The sequence below is a fragment of the Ctenocephalides felis genome, unplaced genomic scaffold (genome assembly GCF_003426905.1).
Source record: "Ctenocephalides felis isolate EL2017-DRISC unplaced genomic scaffold, ASM342690v1 CF-g0.4_SCAFFOLD_01170, whole genome shotgun sequence".
Taxonomy (NCBI): Eukaryota; Metazoa; Arthropoda; class Insecta; order Siphonaptera; family Pulicidae; genus Ctenocephalides; species Ctenocephalides felis.
Genome location: NW_020537324.1, coordinates 19,245,099 through 19,266,463, shown reverse-complemented (window position 1 = coordinate 19,266,463; position 21,365 = coordinate 19,245,099). Strand labels below are relative to the sequence as shown.

At 28.0% G+C, this 21,365-nt stretch overlaps 4 protein-coding genes across 6 annotated transcripts in view; 1 reads left to right on the top strand and 3 right to left on the bottom strand.

Annotated features, from left to right (window-relative positions):
• The window catches only part of LOC113366613 (lissencephaly-1 homolog), a 43,191-nt gene extending 35,225 nt beyond the window's left edge, over positions 1-7,966 (bottom strand). Inside the window, exons 1-2 of one of the 2 annotated variants that reach the window (XM_026608245.1) lie at positions 7,862-7,966; positions 5,966-6,001 (exon numbers count right to left, since the gene is read on the bottom strand). The gene's annotated coding sequence lies outside the window, so the exon portion shown is untranslated. Of the gene's footprint in view, positions 1-5,965; positions 6,002-7,556; positions 7,646-7,861 lie in introns of those variants that run through there. The other variant, XM_026608246.1, reaches the window with a different exon arrangement.
• Positions 7,967-8,148: 182 nt separating this feature from the next.
• LOC113366557 (DNA ligase 1) lies at positions 8,149-12,706 on the top strand. 2 transcript variants are annotated; one of them, XM_026608184.1, is made up of 16 exons: positions 8,149-8,289; positions 8,352-8,399; positions 8,560-8,613; positions 8,680-8,777; positions 8,845-9,273; positions 9,349-9,493; positions 9,560-9,732; positions 9,810-10,033; positions 10,259-10,527; positions 10,622-10,823; positions 10,883-11,113; positions 11,237-11,429; positions 11,489-11,580; positions 11,643-11,786; positions 11,850-12,047; positions 12,462-12,704. In XM_026608184.1, the coding sequence occupies exons 1-16, from the start codon at positions 8,270-8,272 to the stop codon at positions 12,636-12,638; spliced, it is 2,697 nt and encodes an 898-aa protein (XP_026463969.1). In that variant the 5' UTR covers positions 8,149-8,269; the 3' UTR covers positions 12,639-12,704. The 2 variants fall into 2 exon arrangements, with proteins under 2 accessions (XP_026463969.1, XP_026463968.1); XM_026608183.1 differs by having other exon boundaries at positions 8,168-8,289; positions 8,352-8,613; positions 12,462-12,706.
• Position 12,707: 1 nt separating this feature from the next.
• On the bottom strand, positions 12,708-14,974 carry LOC113366558 (AH receptor-interacting protein). Its single transcript, XM_026608185.1, has 7 exons — positions 14,856-14,974; positions 14,621-14,784; positions 13,918-14,100; positions 13,682-13,847; positions 13,400-13,586; positions 13,193-13,335; positions 12,708-12,994 (listed from the first exon to the last, which is right to left on the bottom strand). Exons 2-7 carry the CDS (start codon positions 14,696-14,698, stop codon positions 12,795-12,797), a joined length of 957 nt encoding a protein of 318 aa, XP_026463970.1. The 5' UTR covers positions 14,699-14,784; positions 14,856-14,974; the 3' UTR covers positions 12,708-12,794.
• A 459-nt stretch (positions 14,975-15,433) lies between these two features.
• Positions 15,434-19,588, bottom strand: LOC113366969 (probable RNA-binding protein 19). The gene is given in 9 exon segments (XM_026608608.1): positions 15,434-15,628; positions 15,765-15,873; positions 16,008-16,327; positions 16,489-16,947; positions 17,030-17,974; positions 18,042-18,128; positions 18,175-18,343; positions 19,014-19,456; positions 19,523-19,588. Coding segments are annotated over 9 exon segments (2,763 nt in total). The 5' UTR covers positions 19,559-19,588.
• Between the last annotated feature and the right edge of the window lie 1,777 nt (positions 19,589-21,365).

Sequence of the window (21,365 nt, the reverse complement as noted above, 5' to 3'; positions counted from 1 at the left end):
GATATGATGTATATTGCAATATTGCTATAGGAAGATGAACAGGATAGTTTGAAAATCCATAACAAAAGCATTTTTTTGTTGTAAGTTTTGTTTAGTTTTGAGTACTGTTGTTTAATTTGCGAGACCTTTATATAACTTTTAGGTTTAAGTTATTTATTTATTTTATAAGCTGATATATTTTTAAATTATATTCAAGAGATTTTTCATATAACCTCTATAAAAGGTTACATGTGGTTAGGATAAAAGGGACCAACCTTTACCCTAGAAAATGTATAAACAATAAAAATATAGTGAATAAAAAAGTAAAGCAAGTTAACAAAAGTAGTTGTACATGAGATAAGTTAAATAAATAAATATTCCAACTATGCTAATGATTATTTCTGACGAAACACCAGATCAAATATAGTGTTATCTCTGTAAAAAAAAGTACCCACGAAATTTATATTTTGCATTGGCTGAATAATGTAGCCATTATTTCGTAAAATCCCTTTAAAATTAAAAATAAGACCTTGGATCTGATTTCCACCTGGTTGTCCCATTTTACCTAGCCTATGGGGTAAAAAGAATCAGGTGACAATTTTTTTAAAAATAGAAAAAAAAACATTTTTCTACAATGATGAATTAACAGGGATTTTTTCTGAATATAGTCAGATAGTTTCTTGTTTGACATGTTGTATTTGTTGTAATACAATTGGTTTGGTTTTCACAATATCTCTCAAAGCTCACAATATCTATCTTCACAAATTGGAACTTCGCACTATCCTATATATAACAAGTAGAACAAGAACATATTCATTTTTGAAAGGATTAACATTGGGTTGTCCCATTATTTTTTCCTAAATAAATATAATTAAATCTTTCTATTATCGAACATAGATTGTTGAACATAATTGAACTCAAAAATGAATGTCATTGTATATGGAAAGTATTTTAAAACTACATGACATAAGAGTTGGAATAGCACACACACGTTATTACAATTCTCTATAAATTATTTGATTAGATCTAGAAAGTGAATGTTGTTCCTATATTAAATCATTCATATCATATTGTAAAGCTATAATTTAAGAAGTCGTTGACTGATCTTGAAATATGTTAAATTATATTGAACAAGAACTAATTTTACATATTATTAAAATTCATGAAAAATTTAATAAAAATAAACGTCAATAAATGATTTTAATAAAATAATAATAAATTATGTCTTTACTATTACTCTCGATCAGATCGATGGAATGCCCAATAAAGAATGAGTATGACTCAGACCAAGGAACTTATTACCACGTGAAATTCACTGGCTGCTACATGTTACAATATGACGCGTTTAGTCATAAACCTATTATTTATAAGTGCTATAAAATGATTCTTATCAGAATCAACATACAATTGAAGCTTAAGTATAGTTAACGACACTATAATAAATGGTACAATCTTTTGGCATACTTTGCATATTATTTCAACTAATTCAAATGAAAATAAAATAAATTTAAAAAATGTAATACTAAAACGTTCTCAAAAACGAACTTACTTACACCTGACTGAACCTTGATCTGGTATTTTGCCAATAATATTCATCAGCAGAGTTAGAATAACTATTTATTTAATGTATCTCTTGTAAAAAAAAAATTTACCTTCATTTCCTTGTTTATTCACTTCATTGATTGTTTATATATTGTTTACACCTTTGCCAGGGTAAAGACTCAGATGATCCTTTTTTACCCCACCCATATGTAAGGTCTTTATAGGTCTCGTAAACTAAAGAACAGTGATCACAACCAAATAAAACTAATAACAAAATAATATACTTCTGTTATGGATTTTCAAACATTGCCGTTTATCTCTCAACAGCAACGTCGTATGAATCAAGGTGATAGCTTGTTGTTCATCGTTTTCCCTCTACTTTCAAATATTGTTGCTAAAAAATACTTAAGTTTACTTGGTTTTGAGATACTAGTGGTCGACTATTTTACCGGCGGACATTTTAGCCCCGCTCTACCCTAAATAAAATTTGTTTTTTCTGATGTATTCAATATGAGATACGATTTAAACTTGAACTTTGAAACTATCAAGTAAAAAAAAAGCTTTTGGGCCTCGTCATGAAATTTAAATTGTTATGTTTGTCGTAATCAAATAATATAAAAGTAAGTCTGAAAAATAAGTGATTATTGTCATTATCCAAAAATAACAAACGTTCTATTGAGATCAATTTTGATTGATAAATAAAAAGTTGAGGTTTTAAATTTTCATCATCATCATTAAAGATTGATTAATAATATTTAAACCCAGAATATAATAGCAAACAGTTTACACTGAATATTTAGATAGTTATTTTATCTCATACGACTAATGTCGTTTTCATTGACAAGAATGGCAATTTCATTGACAAGTTACATTTATCAAGGAAGAGATTCCCAGATATAGTCATAAACACCAAAACAGGCTCACCGCCCACCCAAATATCCTTGCAAGAAAGCTGCTAGGATAAACATACATCAGAAGATTAAAAAAAAACCTAATGACTTGCTTTAGATTTAAGAAATTTAATAACTTATTTTAGATTTTTTTTAAGTACTAACTTTTTCCCGATCCTCTCTTTTAATTGAAGCCTATTCCTAAACACTGTGAAGAACTTAATTAGCTTTTTATGACTTTACTGAATTTTCTCAATTTGATTTCAATAACTATTTTCTTGCATAAACCTTATCATTTATCTATGTAGTCTGACCATTTGATCGTCTGTACAACCATGTGTTGTTTTTGCTATTTTATTAATTTAAATTTTTACGGTTTTAAATGAGTATAACTTTCAACCTTGTGCAAGAATTTTGAGCTTGACTGGTGGTCAAATAGACTTTAATATGATGAACTTGATGATGGACATTGTATTTAATGTTCGAATGCTTTTTTCTCAGCTCTTTTTTTCAGAAGCGAAATTTGTGCAGCTATTATGATTATTATAAAATTACTATCCGTTTAATATTAATTATGAATAAGCTTGACAAGAGCCTGAAATAATATCTATTATTATTGATTACGGCTTGCTTATGAATAAATAAATAAATACATCAGTGGATGCAGTTCTTAGTTTTACTGTATTCTATAAATATAATTATTCTATTGAAATAGATATAATTTAAAAAATGGCAAAAATAAGCAGGTATAAAACACAATATTTAGGCAGATTTTCAAAACATTTCAAAGAAAATTTTTCTTTTAAACTTAATTAGGTGAGCCCTAATAGAATTTCTGTAGTTATACTGTCGATAAAAATTAAAGTAGGTACACGTTTCCGATTGAAAATTTTAAAAAAATCTTGTTCTACCAACAGCCAAATTGAGTGTAAATTTACTAAAATTTGTGAATTTTCAATTATTGAAGCGATTCCACAGGTAAATAGTTGAACAGACCTTTTGAGTCTTCAATCTTAAAAGTGCTAGTTCATGAAAATTATGAACTTTAAATTTGATGACTCTAGCATATGTTCGTATCAGATCAGAACAATGTTCGTAATACCTTCAGAACATACTATCGGCAAGGGTCATAAATTTTAAGAAAAATACGACATTACCAATTCCACTTATCATTCATAAATTGATAGAAGAATGTCAGATTCCAACTAGCAAAATACCATATAGTCGGTGGATGACGCGAAGCCGTGCGCCCACACGCGACTTTGTAGTCACGGACAACCTAGGAATTTATCGATTACACTTATCAAGAAAATTCCAAAGACTTTAATTTTTAACTCACTTCATAAAATGACATGGACGAAATTTAGTTAGTCCTTTGAGAGACAGAAATCACTAAAGCCACAATGAAAACACTTATTCAAAAATATCATTGACGTTTTTTGTATCGCACTATATCACAATTACTGAGAATTCATTACTGCACTAGCAATATTTTTTGTGTTTTTTCACTGATGAACTTATAGAGCTTTACAAAATTTTGTTTATGCACTGATGTATTCAAAAGCTCAGAGAACATCGGCACGCGACTCGTTCGAAAGACATTCGGCGAGAAACTGTGCGAACTCGTGTAAACTATATGTGTGCAAGCATCTCGTATCATAAAAACAGGGCTGTGTTAATGATTTCCCAAGATTCTAAGAAACTAGATATTTCAACTTAATCTTTTGATATCGGATAATACTATTAATTTTTCAATATTTTAAACATTTTCTAATTTTCCATTCACATTAAAGGGGTATCCTAGTGTAGAGGCAAGAATTTTAGGTCATTTATCAATGTTATTAATTTTAAAAATTAACAGTTGTTGAAGTGGGAGTCACAAAAAATTGGCACGTGGCGGTGTACACGATTGCAAGATTGCAACCCTCCTAGTAATCCGGAATAAAAAAATAACTAGTGGGGCGCATGGCATCGTGCCTTAAGCCAAATTGCTGGAACTTCCCGTACCAAAAATTATTATTATTTTTTAAAGATTAACATTTTTGAAAAAAATTACTCTGAAAAAATTAGATTTTTGAGAAACTATAAATTTTTGACAAAAATTTACTTTTTTTTTTGAAAAAAAGAGACTTTTTGAAGAAAAATTTATTTTGTAATATTTTGCAAATTCTGAACTCTTTTTCAAAGCAATCGTACTGCTTTAACTGCATAGAGACAAAATATCAAAGCGCGTAAGCGACGCGTCGCCGTCTAACGGATAAACATTGGTACGTAACCCATAGGAATGTAAACAAAATGTATACTTATTGTTAAAATCTCTATAAAATACCTGATAATTTGATGTCTAATGATCATTTTGACCGCCAAATAGCATTTTTTTTACTTTTTTTACTGGATCTCCGAAGCCGCTAGACCTGCCTTCATGAAAATTTGATCAGTTTTTCATCTTGTTAATACAAGTAAAATGTTTTTTGAATTGTTCAAATCGGACGCTCCGTTCTCTTAAAAACTGAGTTACCGTTTTAGGCACTTTTTGCCCCATATCTTCGGAACGGCTAGACCGGCCTTCGCCAAAAACTAATCAGCACGTCTCCTTATCAATACGAATCGAATGTTTTTTGAATTATTCAAATCTCTTAATCCGTGTTCCCGAAATCGTCGACGAATATTTGTATCCGCACTCACACATACACGCACTCACACACATACATCCATTTTTTCTAAGGCATGCCAAAATGTTCAGAAGGTTTTGAAACGGGAAGTTAAAAATCTTCCTCCCAACCAATTTTATAACATTATTGACAAAGAAAAGGATATGTGGTGCACTATACAATTATATAAAGCAAATAAAATAAAAGTGTAAAGATTAATAATAAAATGTATTTGACTGATGTATGTCAACAATTAAACAATAAAAATAAAAAAAAAGATTATTAATCTATATTGATATCGCAAGGTATATACTAGGATTAAGTTTATTTTTTTTGAGAAAATGGCGACTATTTATAAAAAAGACCATTTTTACCACTTTTTTGAGTTTCTCAATTTTTTTAAAAATAGTAAAATTTAAAGTTGGGGATGGGGCTAGCATATGCCAGAGAGAAGTATATAAAGAAAGTTCTCTGAAAATTTCAAGTAAATCGGCCCAGTAGAACTCGTGAAATCGTGGACATCGTATTGAAAAAAACAGTTTTGAGAAAAACTAAAGTTCTAAGGAAGGATACAGAAGAGGATTATCATGGTCAAATAGCTGTATCACCAAAAATAATTTAAACTTCAAAAAATCTTCTCGTACACATATCTTGAACTGTTAAGCTTTGAAAATTCGAAAAAAACAAGAAAACGATTTTTTACAATTTCTTCACTAGAATATCCCCTAAATGTTTTTTTTTCAAATTCCAGGCCTGCTTTAGCAAAAACAAAGTTCGACGATTACAAAATATATTCATATTTAAAGTCAAATTAATAATATTCCAGGGAAGTGTCAGGATCACAGTTAATTGAGAAAAGTTGTGGATTAATTAGATACATTAAAAAATTCTGAAGTTACTTACGTTTATTGAAGTGAATAATCTCTTCCCACGGTAAACCTGCAATAAAACAAATTACTTTTCATGTATGCATTCTCAAATATTAGAATTGCTGAGCATAATATATTTATATGTTATTTATCAATTTAAATCGACAAAAACTGCAAACAAGTGGATTGATGTATGTATGTATGTATGTATGTATGTATATATGTATATATAAATATATATAAATATGTATATATAACAAAATAGAAGAAAATGTCTATTATAGTCTATTTGTTTAATTATTGGATATATATATATATATATATATATATATATATATATAACTGCATAAAACAAATTGCAAAGAAATGCAATTAAACTTTAAATTCTCATGGCCTGATATGAGAAACAATTTGATTTCATTGAAGAATTAACATCTGCATAGATGATTAAACCACTTTTTAGAGCAATTTTTAAAATCATAAACTAACAATTTTTGTATTTTCGTGAAATTATTGAATTTATGGTTTGAAATTATAAAGTAATAAAATAAACATAAGTGCGTAAAAATATATTTGGTAGATTTCTTTTTTCTCAAAAGAAATTTAAAAAATATGGTGAAAACCAATTGAATTAACTCATATGAGATAATATTGCATAATAAAGTGATAAAGTAATGAATAAAATAATAAAGTGATAAAGTAATACTAAAAAATCTATTTAAAATATATAACACCACTACTATACGAATGTTCATGGAATGAACTTAATTTTAATTTATGAAGGTTAAACTTTAATATATTTATCTTATATTTTTGCACAATAAAAGTATCAATACTATGAATAAACCATTTCAAGAAGGGTTAACTGAGAAAAGGATTAATGATTAAGTAAAATCAATATTAATAACTTAGTAAAAAAATAAGAAGTCAATACCTTAATGATATTTTTCATTAGGTAAAAAATCAGGTAAAACTATAGGTAAAATTAATCAAGTAAAATATTAAAAAAAAGAGTGAATAATTGGTTAAAACAAGCCATAAAAATTAAGAAAACCTTCATGACAATCTTAATTGGTAAATTTGCATTATAAACGTTGTATATATATTATAAATATATGAAAGAAAAACGTCTAATCCCTGTATGCTTGCTTAAAAAATATATCCACTACATTTTAGCCACCGAATTTTAAAAAATGTGTAACAATTGCACAACTAATTGCATTATAAAAGTTTGCAGGTAAGAAAAAAGACTGCAAAAAAAATTATTTAGCTAGCATTTTGTGAGCAATGAATAACTATATTTTAAAAATAGTCAAAAATAGTTACGTGAAGAAAAACAAAAGCTAATAAAATAATAAATTTCACTTATTTCCCATTCAACTTTGAGCATATCAAAAATTACTGAAAACATCTTGGTGATTCATACACGATTCCCATGGTCACAGCTGATTACGATTAATGAAACGAAAACAAAGAGTTACGCAAATATTAATTAAGGAATTTAATTTGACACTCAAGTATAACATATGTCAAAATAGAATCTGCTTTTATTAATATACTATACTGCTATAAAGAAACAATAACAAGTTGGCGCTGGCGCATAGTAAAAATCGATGATAACTTACTTTCGAAATGGAATGACATATGTAACTTTGCACAATTTTCATGAATATATTTCATATAAATATAAGAGCACTATTACGTACAAAACTAGGATATATCTAATAGAGTAAATAAAAATATATGAAGTGTTTAATCTTACAAAACGTCAAATGGTAATTAGAACGTCAATATAGCAACAAAAAATATATCGCCATTTTGGTTAATTTTGACGGATCCAAATAGTATTCAAATAAACACCAATAAAATTATATACACTTGCTCATGCATTTGTCACTTTATATACTTTTACTAATTTCTGTATACTTACAATTTATTAAATCACAAATATTAAAAAATATAGAACATTTATCAAAAATGACGCACCACTCAAAAATTACACACTAACATGAAGTTTAAGCTATGGGTGATGAAGTTGAAGTGTTTCTCTAAAATATAACAACATGAAAACACTAAAAAACTATTTATATAAATTTCTTAACTAAAATGTTATTAAAATGAAAGCATGATTGTATATATGTTTATTATATTATTGTTTTTATGAGGGCTACTCATTATTTTACAATTTTGTACAAAAATTGAATGAAATGGCAAAATGTCAATTTCTGCTATGTTGCACAAACTGGATTAAATAACGTTCCCTCCTTTATGTGGTTATGTCGATTTTCAATTGTCAATTTATTATTATTTGTTTATATTTAATATCAAGTTGTTTAATATGGCACAGAAAAGCATAACGTGAGAATATTTTTTTTATATCATATTAAAACTATTTGTTCTAAAAATAACATTTATTTTAGGTCATTTTTCTCAAGAGCTCCAGCAAAGCCAAAAGAAAATTTGCAAAAGTAAGTTGTGCAAAATTATATTTACAGATATGTTTTCTGTACGTCTATTAAACTCTTTAAACATATATATGAAACATAATAATATTTATAATTTTATAATTAAGTCGAACTTTTATTTTAATAAACCTTCTATATCAACAATATGTGTATTGAAATATAGCACAACACAGAAGCGGAAACTATCTTCCAGTGAAGAAGAAAATGAATCAGAAAAGTAAGAATAGTAGAATCTAAAATAATTTTTTTTTATAGGAATATATTGTACTATTTTCTTTTTTAGAAATGGAACCAAGAGTAAGAGTGCTTCAAAACGTGTCTGCTCAAATGAGTTCAAAATTCAAAATGAAAAAGACCATGATTGTGATAGCATATCTAAAGGTAATTTACTTTTAGCATTATCTTAAGAATTTATTAAACAGATATTTATTTATTTATTTACTTACAGTTACTAAACATAAAAAATGGAATAAAATAGTTGATACAGATTCGTCCAGTGAAGAGGAAAATCGTAACACAGAAAACGAAATGAAAGCAGAGAGTGATGAAACTGGTCAAAACAAAAAGGTCAATAATTCATTTTCTTCAGATTCCTCAGATAAAAATAAAGAAAGTGGAAAGAAAACACCTAAATCAACTATAAAAACAAATAAGAAGACTCCAAAATCTGATTCAAAAAAATCTAAGGCAAGCACTAGTAAGAGCCCTAAAATAAAAATTGAGACTTCAAGTGATAAAGAGAAACACAACAAAAAAATAAAAGAAGCAATTTCAAGTGAACGAGACCAAATGAAAAAAAGCCCAAAGATAAAGATTGAATCTGATAAAGATGAAAATACAGAAGCCCTTAATGAAAGTATTTCTGATGAAAAAAAGTGTAAGATTGATATATTATTTCTATTTTTGTTAGTGATGATGATGTAATTTTATTAATATTAATCTACCCACACAGCACCTCCGGCTACTAAAACTACGCCAAAAAATACATTTTCTTTAAAGATTAATAATACAAATGATATTGAAAAATCTTACGATCCATCAGTATCATATTCAAAATATTTACCAGTTGAGCATGCTATATGGAAAGAAGGAGAAAAGTATGTAATTATTTATAGTACTTTAGATTATGTTATTTATAACTCATTTTTCATTTATTTATTTAGAGTTCCTTATTTGGCCTTGGCTAAAACATTGGAAATGATAGAGCAAACAAATGGTCGTCTGAAAATGATTGAAATATTATCAAACTTTTTACGTTCTGTAATTGCTTTGAGTCCTAATGATCTTTTGCCATGCATATATTTATGTTTGAACCAACTAGCTCCAGCATTTGAAGGTTTTTTTCCACTTTTGATTTTATCAATTAGTTGATTTATATAAATCGACAAAATCTTTACAATATTTATCTTGTAGGTGTTGAATTAGGAGTTGCTGATACATACCTGATGAAAGCTATAGCCCAATGTACTGGTAGAACATTAGCTCAAATTAAGGCAGATTCTCATTCTTTAGGGGATTTGGGAATAGTTGCAGAACAATCTCGTTCAAATCAAAGAATGATGTTTAAACCTGCACCACTCACTGTTAGGGGGGTCTTTGATAAACTGAAGGATATTGCCATAATGGGTGGAACTGCGGTAAATAAGTTATATCTCTAGATCAGCTGATTAAATCAATGAATAAAATTATTAATTATAAATTTTGACTAACAGCTCTTAAAACTATAATTATGTTCATTCATAAACCTCACTTTAATCAGATACTCTTGAATATTAAGTCTTTGTTAATATCAAATTTAAAATTTTGTAAGAAAAGTAATACACCAAAACAGTTTATTGATGAATTTTTTTATCTTCTATCAGTCCATGGCCAAAAAAGTGGATAAAATTCAATCCCTTTTTGTTGCCTGTCGTGGTTCAGAAGCAAGATACATAATTAGGTCACTGGCTGGCAAACTTAGAGTAGGTCTTGCAGAACAATCTGTAATTCAAGCAATTGCACAGGCATGCACTTTAACACCGCCAGAACAAGAGAGGCCTTGTAAAATATTAAATTCTTGTAAAAACAAATCTGCAGAAAGTACTAAGAGTACAATTGAAGAACAGACTTTAATATTGAAAACTACATACTGGTAAAAATATGTAAACTATTTAATAAATACATTCTGATTAAGTGATAATTTAATTATTAAGAATTTGATGAATTGTGATTTTTTATCATCACAGTGAATGCCCAAGTTATGATCGAATTGTACCTGTATTATTATCAACTGGTTTGAAATCACTTCCAACTCATTGTCAATTAAGTCCAGGGACCCCATTAAAGCCAATGTTAGCACATCCGACAAAAGGTATCTCTGAAGTTTTGTCTAGATTTGAAGGCCTTAAATTTACATGTGAATGGAAATATGATGGTGAACGAGCTCAGGTAATTTAAAACATTTTTACCTTTAAGAGATTTTTAAAACTGATGATTTAATTAAATAGATTCATATAAAAGAAGATGGGTCTGTGTACATTTATAGTAGAAATCAAGAAAATAATACTAGCAAATATCCAGATATATTGGGAAGATTAGGAAATACCAAAACAGAAAATGTTAAATCTGCAATTCTAGATTGTGAAGCAGTAGCTTGGGATCGTGAAAATAAAATAATATTGCCATTCCAAGTTTTATCAACTAGGAAACGCAAAGATGCTACAGAAGGTGAAATAAAAGTGAGTAATATATGTATTTATGACAAAGTTTACAATGAATTTTTATTTGTTGCTTATTCATTCTTTGAAAAGATTATTGATATTTAATTGTAGAATTTAATATATTTATATTTTGCTTTGCAGGTTCAAGTTTGTGTGTTTATGTTTGACTTACTGTATTTTAATGGAGAGTCATTGGTGCGCAAGCCATTCAGCAAACGACGAGAATTATTGAAGAAGAACTTTAATGAAGTGCCTGGTGAATGGCAACATGCTACATCTCTTGATACGAATACAATAGATGAGCTGCAAATATTTCTTGATGATGCTATAAAAGGTAAATAGTTAACTTATTAGAAAAGTATTTGGTATAAAAATGTATCTTTATTCATTAAGGAAATTGTGAGGGATTAATGGTAAAAACTCTTGATGAAGACGCCACTTATGAAATTGCCAAAAGATCTCGAAATTGGTTAAAGTTAAAGAAGGTAAATGATTGCATTTCAATTTTATTGTCATCAGTAACTCTCAATTTTATTTTATATTTTAGGACTATTTAGCAGGAGTAGGAGATACGTTGGATGTTGTTGTTATAGGTGGATATTTAGGTCGAGGTAAAAGGGCAGGTGTTTATGGTGGATTTCTTTTGGCATGTTATGATGTTGATAATGAAGAATATCAAAGTATTTGCAAGGTATTTTCAATTTAACAATTTGGCTCTACCTGCTATCATATTAGAATTATTTGTTTTTTGTAGATTGGAACAGGTTTCAGTGATGAAGATCTTCAAACACATTCAGAATTCTTTAAAAAACATGTAATTGATTCACCAAGATCGTACTATCGTTATGATAATCAACATGAACCTGATCACTGGTTTGATGCAGTACAAGTATGGGAAATAAAATGTGCTGATTTGTCATTGTCTCCAGCCCACAAAGCTGCAATCGGAATTGTGAGTTTATACTTATAACTGCATATTAAAGTTTTAGAATATTATTGATGTCTGAAATATTACCTTGAATATCCTTTATTTATTGAAAATTCATATATTTTTCCAAGTTTTTTATGAATGAGTAATTCTCAATCATTTCAAGGACACAATACTAATATTTTGAAAATAATAATTATATAAATAATTCAAGTGAGAAGCTACATCACTATTTCTAAAGACGTTAGATAATACATACAAGTATAAAAGGACTTGAATTTTACTATTTCTAAACTGTCTAATGATGCACTAAGAATAAAAAAACGTGTATACTAAATTTCTAACATTCAAAAAAATTAAATATGTTATTAATTAACGAAGTAATCCTTTAAAATCTAAATGTTATGTAAATGCTAATAACTTCCAAATTCTTTATAGGTTGATCCAGAAAAAGGTATTTCTTTGAGATTCCCTCGTTTCATTAGAATACGTGATGATAAAAATATAGAAGATGCAACATCATCACAACAAGTGGCAGACATGTATCAATCACAAGATCAAATAAAGAATGTTCAATCATTGAATACAAAAAATGTAGAAGAAGATTTTTATTGATAAAGTATTTATTCTTAGTACTTTTATATCAACAATTGGATTTTAATGTTAAAATATTTTAAAGTTGTTTTACATTGCATCACTATATTTAATTTTTTCTATTACAATTATTAAAATAATTTTTGTACATACCATTAGCTATAAATTTATTGTACATTAAAATAGCTTCTGAAGTTTAATTTTGTCTTCTTCATCTTTTTGTTTTTTCAGCTGATCTATTTCTTTACAATACTTTAGTGCTATAGATTGCAATCCGGGATCTAGTTGTGCACTTTTGATGAAATCAGATTTTGCTTCTTCAGGTTCCCAAACTTCAAGTAGAGCCCTAGCTCTTCGAAATAGTGCTTTAACATTGGCTAAAAAAATAACTGATTAAATAAAGATGAAGGTTCCAAAGCATTGTGTTTTATTTAACAAGTGATTCAATATTTTGATTAGGTGAAAATTAAACAGATATATAAAAAAACTAAACTCAAAATTTCCCCTGCTTAAATGATAAATATTTTATCAGTATTACATAATATAATATTTTAACAAGACTCTTGAAAACTCACTGGGTTGTGCTTCTAAAACTTCATTACAATGTTGTATTACTTCATAATAATCTTCTTGTAATAATTTGCATTGTGCATAATTTAATAGAATTGGAAGCTTCATTTCCCGCAATGCTAACCATTCAGTGTCCCTGGGTTTCTCCCTAATGAAAAATTTTAAATTTAGTTTGTAAATGTGCATGATCATATGAATATGGAATAAATTACTTCAACATGAGTTGTTCTAATATTCCAATTGCTTTAGCATATTGGGCACAAGCCTCTTCTATCTTCTTTTCTTGATATAATGAATTTCCTTTTTCTTTTAATACTGCCACAGATTTAATCTTTTCATCCTCTGATAATTGCCAAGTGTCTCGTTCATAGTCATCAGGGTTCTCAACTTTTATTAGTTCTTTTAAAAACACAAAACTTTGTATGTAGTGCAATTGCAATGAGAAATATATTGTAATAAATTGCATAAATAAATGTAATACAATGTTATTTTACCTATGGTAAACTGTAAATCAGTAGGATGATGTAATAATTCATTTAAATCATCATAACCAACGCCTGTATTTTGAACAGTCATTGCACAACAATGTGGACTTCTCTCCTCTGGTGCTTTACCAGCATCTCGAATTGTACGAGAAATAAAAGGATATTGATTAACTAACTGTAATTAATCTAAATTAATTTTTCATAGCTTAAAGCCTTTATGAGTGATTTCAGTTTCAGAATATTACACTTTTATCAACAGTAAATCGAGCCACTTCATTAATTGCCATTTTTTGAATAATTGCTTCCCAGACCTCTAATTTAAATTTTTTTCCAAGTACTAATTCCATAGGTTTACCTCCATTCACTTTTCTACTGTCATCAATCACCTTATCACACCCAACTTTCTTGGTTTCATAATGGAATGTTACCTAAAAATGCAAAACTTATTTGCTTTATAAATATAAGGAGTTTAAATATTAATAATAGACACGGTTTTCTTTGATCGCATTTGTATAAAAGTTGGAGATAGTAAATAGATTATTTAGATTTGTTTTCCTATTTCTTAAATATACATATTAAAATGGTTAATTAATTTTAAATGATTGATGCAAAAAACAAAATAACTTTGGAAATTTAATTTATAAATATGAGAAAGTGACTTCTTATCTATAACTTATTTGTATGTTCCTTCATTCATATGTTTACAAAATTGCTATTGATAATAACAACATGATTTTCATATGAGTTATACATGCTATTTTAATTAAAAATTGCCTGAATTGAAACTTCTTTGTAATTATTTCTTTCTTTCATTGTACAGTACAGAACTATACATAGAAATGATCATACAATCACTATTCAGTATACCAATATAGATTTAATCACATTAAACTTTGAATAGAATTTATTTAAGATTATTTTTTCACTTAAGTTCACAATCATTAATACCTTTGTGCCTTCTTTAAATGTTGCAGATTTTGTTCCAGAACTCAGAATGACTTTTTCTATCAGCGGTTTCTCTGACATTGTTTAGTGTCTAATACTCTAGTTCAGTAATAATTTCAAATTTAATTTTAATAATGTTCACTCGCCCAATTTGTAAGATTTTATAACTAAATATATTTAAAACAATTATTTTTCTTTTCAATTCACATTAAATATTCAAACAAGACCATATACGTACAAATAGTTATAATTTGTATTGCAAAGGATTTTGGTTCATTTTTGCGGCGTTAACTATAAAATATTATAGTAATATATTCAATTATTGAACTTATTTTTTTTATATTTTGACGTTCATGCTATGAATATATGGGTATGTCACAATGCATTCCCAAAAATCTTTTTGACAATTGAAGTGATTGAAGTTAGCAAAAAGAACCATGGCTGCCATATTATTGAGCAATTTAAAGCGCGAAATTCAAACAGAAAATTTAAACTTTGCAAAAATATTTATATTCATCAAAATATAAATTATAGTGTTTAAAGTGATTTAATCAAAGATAAATTTAAACTATAGTTGAAATATAATATGATAATATGAAATATAATATGATAATTTAACTATAGTCGAAAATAAAAATTTAAAATATTTTAAGCCAACTCTTTACTTTTTTATTATTATTTAGACATGGTTTAGAATTATTTCACAGCGTTACCAAAATTCGGTGTGTTGAAATCATAAATTGAAAACAGATATTGTTTTTATTTAAAAGATATATTTATTTTTTTAATGTTTATAAAATCATTTCCAATCCACTATCAGCTGGACTTTTCATGCAAACCTATTTTAGAACCATCGATCAAAGCCTTCTTGCTGCTGATAGTCTCAGATTGATGAAAATGTTTTGCTGTGCGCTTTCTAATATCTTCAACATCTTCTTCTGCAGCTGCCCATTCCAAGATTAATCTCCGACCGTACAAATGTGTACTTTGGCACAGAGATTCAAATGCTTGCTAAATAAAAGATAATTTTAAAATAATAGAATATAAACCTCAAAATATAATTAGTACAAATAACAAATAACATCTGATTCAGTTGTCCGAATAACATTATTGCAAGACAATACAAATATGTATTCAAATAAATTACCTTTGCATCAGATTTAGTATGATAGTCCACGAATGCAAATCCTCGGTGCTGATTTTCCCCAGGAGTCATCTTTTTAGGCAATCTAAGTGCTTTGATTTCTCCAAATGCTCTGAAATAATAAATATATATATATATATATATATATATATATATATAATTATATTATATATATATATATATATATATATTTATTTATTTATTTATTTATTTATTTAAACATATAATATATATGGTTATACATACTGAAATAACTGCATAATTTCATTCTTATTAGCTTGAAATGGTATATTCCTAACTAAAATTTTTGTTCCTGTCTGATCAGCAGTTTTGTTTACTTTTCTACTGGTCTTCTCTTCATTTTTGAGAATTCTGTCTGACCGTTTTAACTCCAGTGATTTACCATCTAACTGCATTTGTTGCATGTTTTTAATACAATTGTCAGCACTAGATTTATGCTTAAATTGAATGAATCCATAACCCATAGATAAACGCTGCCCAGGATTGTTGGGATCTTTTTTTGTGGCAACTGTAACACAGTGAATTTTTCCACATTTACTGAAAGCCTGAAATGATAAACAAGAGATAAATTTTATCTATATAATAAAAGATTTATGAAAGAAAATATGAAATTAAAAAAAGTAAAACAAAATTTAGAACTGCTAATATAATTACAAGTTTGAAATTTATGTAAATTATGCTTCAATAAAAAGGATAATATACAAACATCTCTGATTGCAGGCTCTCTAGTCTCAAAGTTTAGATTTTTTATAAATAAGGTGGTATTTTCTTCGGGTTCTTCATCATCTACTTCTTCTGCTTGTGATGATGATACTTGCTGCTCATCCCCCTTCTTTTCAGGTTCAAGAGTATTTGAATTTTCCTCAGAAATTACTTCCTGTATTCTAGTATTAGTTGAAGGTTTAAATGGCTGCAAAAATGTATTCTCAGGAGCCCATTCTAAATATAAGGGTAAATTTTTAAATTTAGAATAAGCTAATTTTGTGAATGCTGTGCGTGCTTCTGATGGTTCAAGAAACTCTATAAGGGCAGTCAAGCCATTTGGTGGCATTACAATTCGTCCAAGATGGCCAAATTTTTTAAACATATTTGTTATTTCGTAACTAGTGGTGTTTGCAGGTAAATTTTTTGCTAATATTATGGTTTTAGATCTAGATACCGACGGCTGAAAGATGAACACGCATAAATTAAATTAAATCTTAATATTTTATTACTTACAAACAGCATAATTAAATTGCAATAATTACCCTATTGAAAGCATCAAGACACACGCCACTATCTTCTAAAAATTTTTTCATGTTAGCGACTATTTCTGTTTCTCCCAAAGCTAATCTTACAGCAGCATTTTCCTTTAATACATCTTCTTTAGATGTGCCATAACTTGATGCTACAACATCAGCAACTGCGTTTTGGCCCAAAAACAGTGTATTCCAGTTATGAATGGATCCAGAGCTTTTCTTTAATTTTAAAGCTTTTTTCTGCTGAAATGTTAGCCCTTCTGTGCTCTCATCGGGTGTAGGTTTTGCCTTGCCTGGCAATAAATGTAACATACGTCCAGCAAATACAGTGCCGTCAAGTTCTGAAAAGGCTTTTACTGCATGCTCTGGCATTAAAAATGTAATAACTCCAAATCCTTTTAACTTTCTAGTTATTTTATCAATAGGTAAGTTTACCTCAGAAATTGGTCCATACTTTTCAAAATGTTTTTGCAATTCATCTTCAGTAATTGTATAAGGCAAATTTCTTACAAATAAACGACCTGATTCAGAAATATCTTCTTCTGATTTTAGAGCATCTTCTTGTTGCTTCCATTTTCTATTAGCTTCTGTAGCATTATTAGAATCTGTATTTGCATCTGAATCTTTTTTATGATATTCATATACAAATAGTTGTTTTCCAGATAAAAAACTGCGATCTTTATTTAATGCTAATTTCATATCCTTTTCAGTTTTGAACCCAACATAAGCAAATCCTTTTATTTTTGGAGGTAGTCTGATCGTATAAGGAACTAATGGTTTGAAAAATGCTTTAACATCTTTCTTTTTCATAGAATATGACAATCCTTTTACTTTTACTGTAAACAAATCCAATTTTTCTTTAACTTTCTTAGCCATTTTCTCTCTGGGTTTAGACAAAGGTTTAATTGCATCTTCTGTTTCAGAAAAATTTTTATTCATTAAAGACCTCATGTACTATAAAACAATTATATATTAGAACTTAAATATTAATACAATTATAAACTATATTAGCAAAACTCACTTCCAGATCGCTAATTTTATCATCAACAGCAATTTTCTCTTTAGGCGTTTCCCCACAATTATCTTTAATATCAGAATTATCTACATCCTGGGAAATAGGTAAATATTAATGTTTTTATTTAATCATAAAATACACTAACATACCTGCTCTTTTCCAGTTCATTCTTTCCCTCTGGTTCTTTACTTTGTTTTAATTTATTTAGGAAATCAGTAACGGTATTAGTACCTTGTAAAGATCTATTTCCTGTAGATGCATGGCTTTCCAAAAATTCAACAAATAATGGATCATCTTTATACTGCAATGTATTGAATTATGATATACAAGTTTGCACACACACACACATATATATATATATATATATATACATGGTCTGTTCAAAAAGTACCCGGAATTACTAATAATTAAATTTCGCGGGTCTGGAGTTTCTGATTGTCAAAATTTTTTTTTTATTGTGTTGGTATACATGCCCCTAAAGTATGATGAAATTTTCAGCTATATTCACTGTTTACTTTGTCTGTGGTAGTCGCTAAGGTTCGACGTGTTTTTCTGAGCTCGGCGATTTTTACAATGGAAGAATTGAAAAAGTCAAAGAATTTGTATTAAATTTTGCGTAAAAAATGAAATAAAGTGTTGCAAAGTGCAAAAATTCACCAGATATGGCTCCGTGTGACTTTTTCCTATTCCCAAAGTTGAAGAGACCCATGAAAGGACGGCGGTTTTCCTCGATTGAAGAAAATCGCCGAGAGTGCTCAAGGACATATCAAAAAGTGAATATCAAGGGTGCTTCGAAAATTGGAAAAAACGCTGGCATAAGTGTATTATATCTGGGGGGGACTACTTTGAAGGGGACCACATTAATGTAGACGAATAAATAAATATTTTTTTTAAAAAAACGAAAATTACGAAAACTTTTTGAACAGACCTCGTATATATATTAATATATATATATATATAATAATAAATATAAAGTATATACTTTTTCTATAATTGTTTTCTAACTCCTCTGCATGTTTTTTCTTAATGTCTTTTGTTGAGTTTAATTTATTATCATGCGACTTTATAACTTCCTTAACAATTTTATTTATCCGTTGAAAAGAACTACTATCTGCAGCATATTTACTCCATGATTGAGGCTTTTGCATTGTCACCTGCGATACAGATTCCATATATATAGATAATATTTTAATAATATAAATTTATTAAAACTCACCTAAAGCCGCACAGAGTTCGACGGTTATTTTAGAAGTATTTATACAGCTTTTATGAAAATACTTTACTGCTGCATCTGCTTCTTCAGGAGTTTTATAACCAACGAATGCAAATTGACGAAATATTCCATCTTTAGTATATTTCAATTGTACATCTGTGACAATGCCCTTTTCGCCAAAAATTTCTCGAAGTTTTTCTTCTGTTATCTAGAATTGAAATGTATCATAAATAAAAGATACATAAATGTTACATTTAGTGGAGTATTATTTTACCTTTTTTGGAAGATTCTTCACAATCAAACGTGACATCGTTAAAAATATTACTTTGTTAACATATATTTTTACAGTATATATAATTGTTATAAATTTTGTATATTATTATACATATGTATTTAATTGACAAAACACGTGAGATATGAGGTTAGGAACTTTCGTTACTGACATATCTCATTGGGTGCGTTCGACTTGGACGCTTACGCGCTGTGAGCGCTCACGCTTATAAGCACGAATTTTTAGCGTTCGACTTGGCCGATAAGCGCTCAGAATCGATAACTAAATTCCGTTCGTTTTGGAAACTGTGAGCGTCAATAAGCATCAAAATGGCGGCAACTGGCGGTAACGGTAATTGTGTAAATTTTATCACTTTCTGGATCATTCAGCGGGATTATAAAGAATTTAACAATAATAAATAAATGAAAATTTGGTTTGCTTATGCTTAATTCATATTAATATTAAAATTAAATTTAAAATTATTTAAAATTAATTAAATTTAAAATTAATTAATATTAATATTAATATTATATTAAAAAATAAATGTGATATACAACTTGGCATTTTTGCGCGATTATAAAAAATTTAACAATTAATGAATAAATGAAATTTGGTTAGCTTATGCTTAATTAATAGTAATATTAAAATTAAATTTTAAAATTATTTAATATTAATATTAATATTAAAAAATAAATGTGATATACAACTTGGCATTTTGCGGGATTATATAGAATTTAACAATTAATAAATAAATGAAATTTGGTCAGCTTATGCTTAATTAATAGGAATATTAAAATTGAAATTTAAAATTATTTAAAATTAATTAAATTTAAAATTAATTAATATTAATATTAATATTAAATAATAATTGTGATATACAACTTGGCATTTTTGCGGGATTATAAAGAATTTAACAATTAATAAATAATGAAATTTGGTTAGCTTATGCTTAATTAATAGTAATATTAAATTGAAATTTAAAATTATTTAAAATTAATTAAATTTAAAATTAATTAATATCAATATTAATATTAAAAAATAATTGTGATCTACAGCTTGCCATTTTTGCGGAATTATAATGAATTTGACAATTAATAAACAAATGAAATGACAGATAGTAAAAACAACTGACGCTCACGCTCACGCTGCCCTACCTCTGTGGCGTGAGCGTATGTGAGCGCAAAATATGTGCTACGAGCATCCTACGATGGTGCTACGAGCGTACTTATGTGACATCACAGCGCCAAGTCGAACGATGAAGCGCGCTCACGGCGCGCTCACAGCGCGTAAGCGTCCAAGTCGAATGCACCCATTGTAATTGATGAGATTGCCGCTAGGGACTGAGGCGCCAAATTTGAAATTAATAATTCTGTTTTTGAATAGCATATAAACTTAAAAATTAATAAATTTTTGTATATATATACAGATAAATAGCATAATAATCTCAAAATGGTATGTTTTTCAAATTTAAAGTTACAATTATCTATATTGTGCAGCAAGAAAACTTCTTGAACTGAGAATGAACTTAAAAAAGGAATTATTTATCTGTTCTAGATTAACCAAACAAGAACATACGACTTAGACTTTAGTATCAATATTAAACATGGTATGTAAATATTTTAATATGAGATTCTGATGAATTTATATGTTATACTAATTGAATTGAAAAATTCTCTTTGCATATATATGTTGTTTCTCCAGAAAGCACTTTTTATTAGAGTGCTTCTTCAATGTAATATTAATAACTTCTCCTGTTAAGTTAGCGCAAATTATCATTTAGCAAAATCAGTATTATTTTATTTTCGTAGTTTATTGTCTTTCGAATATAAATTTAAACATCTAGGAG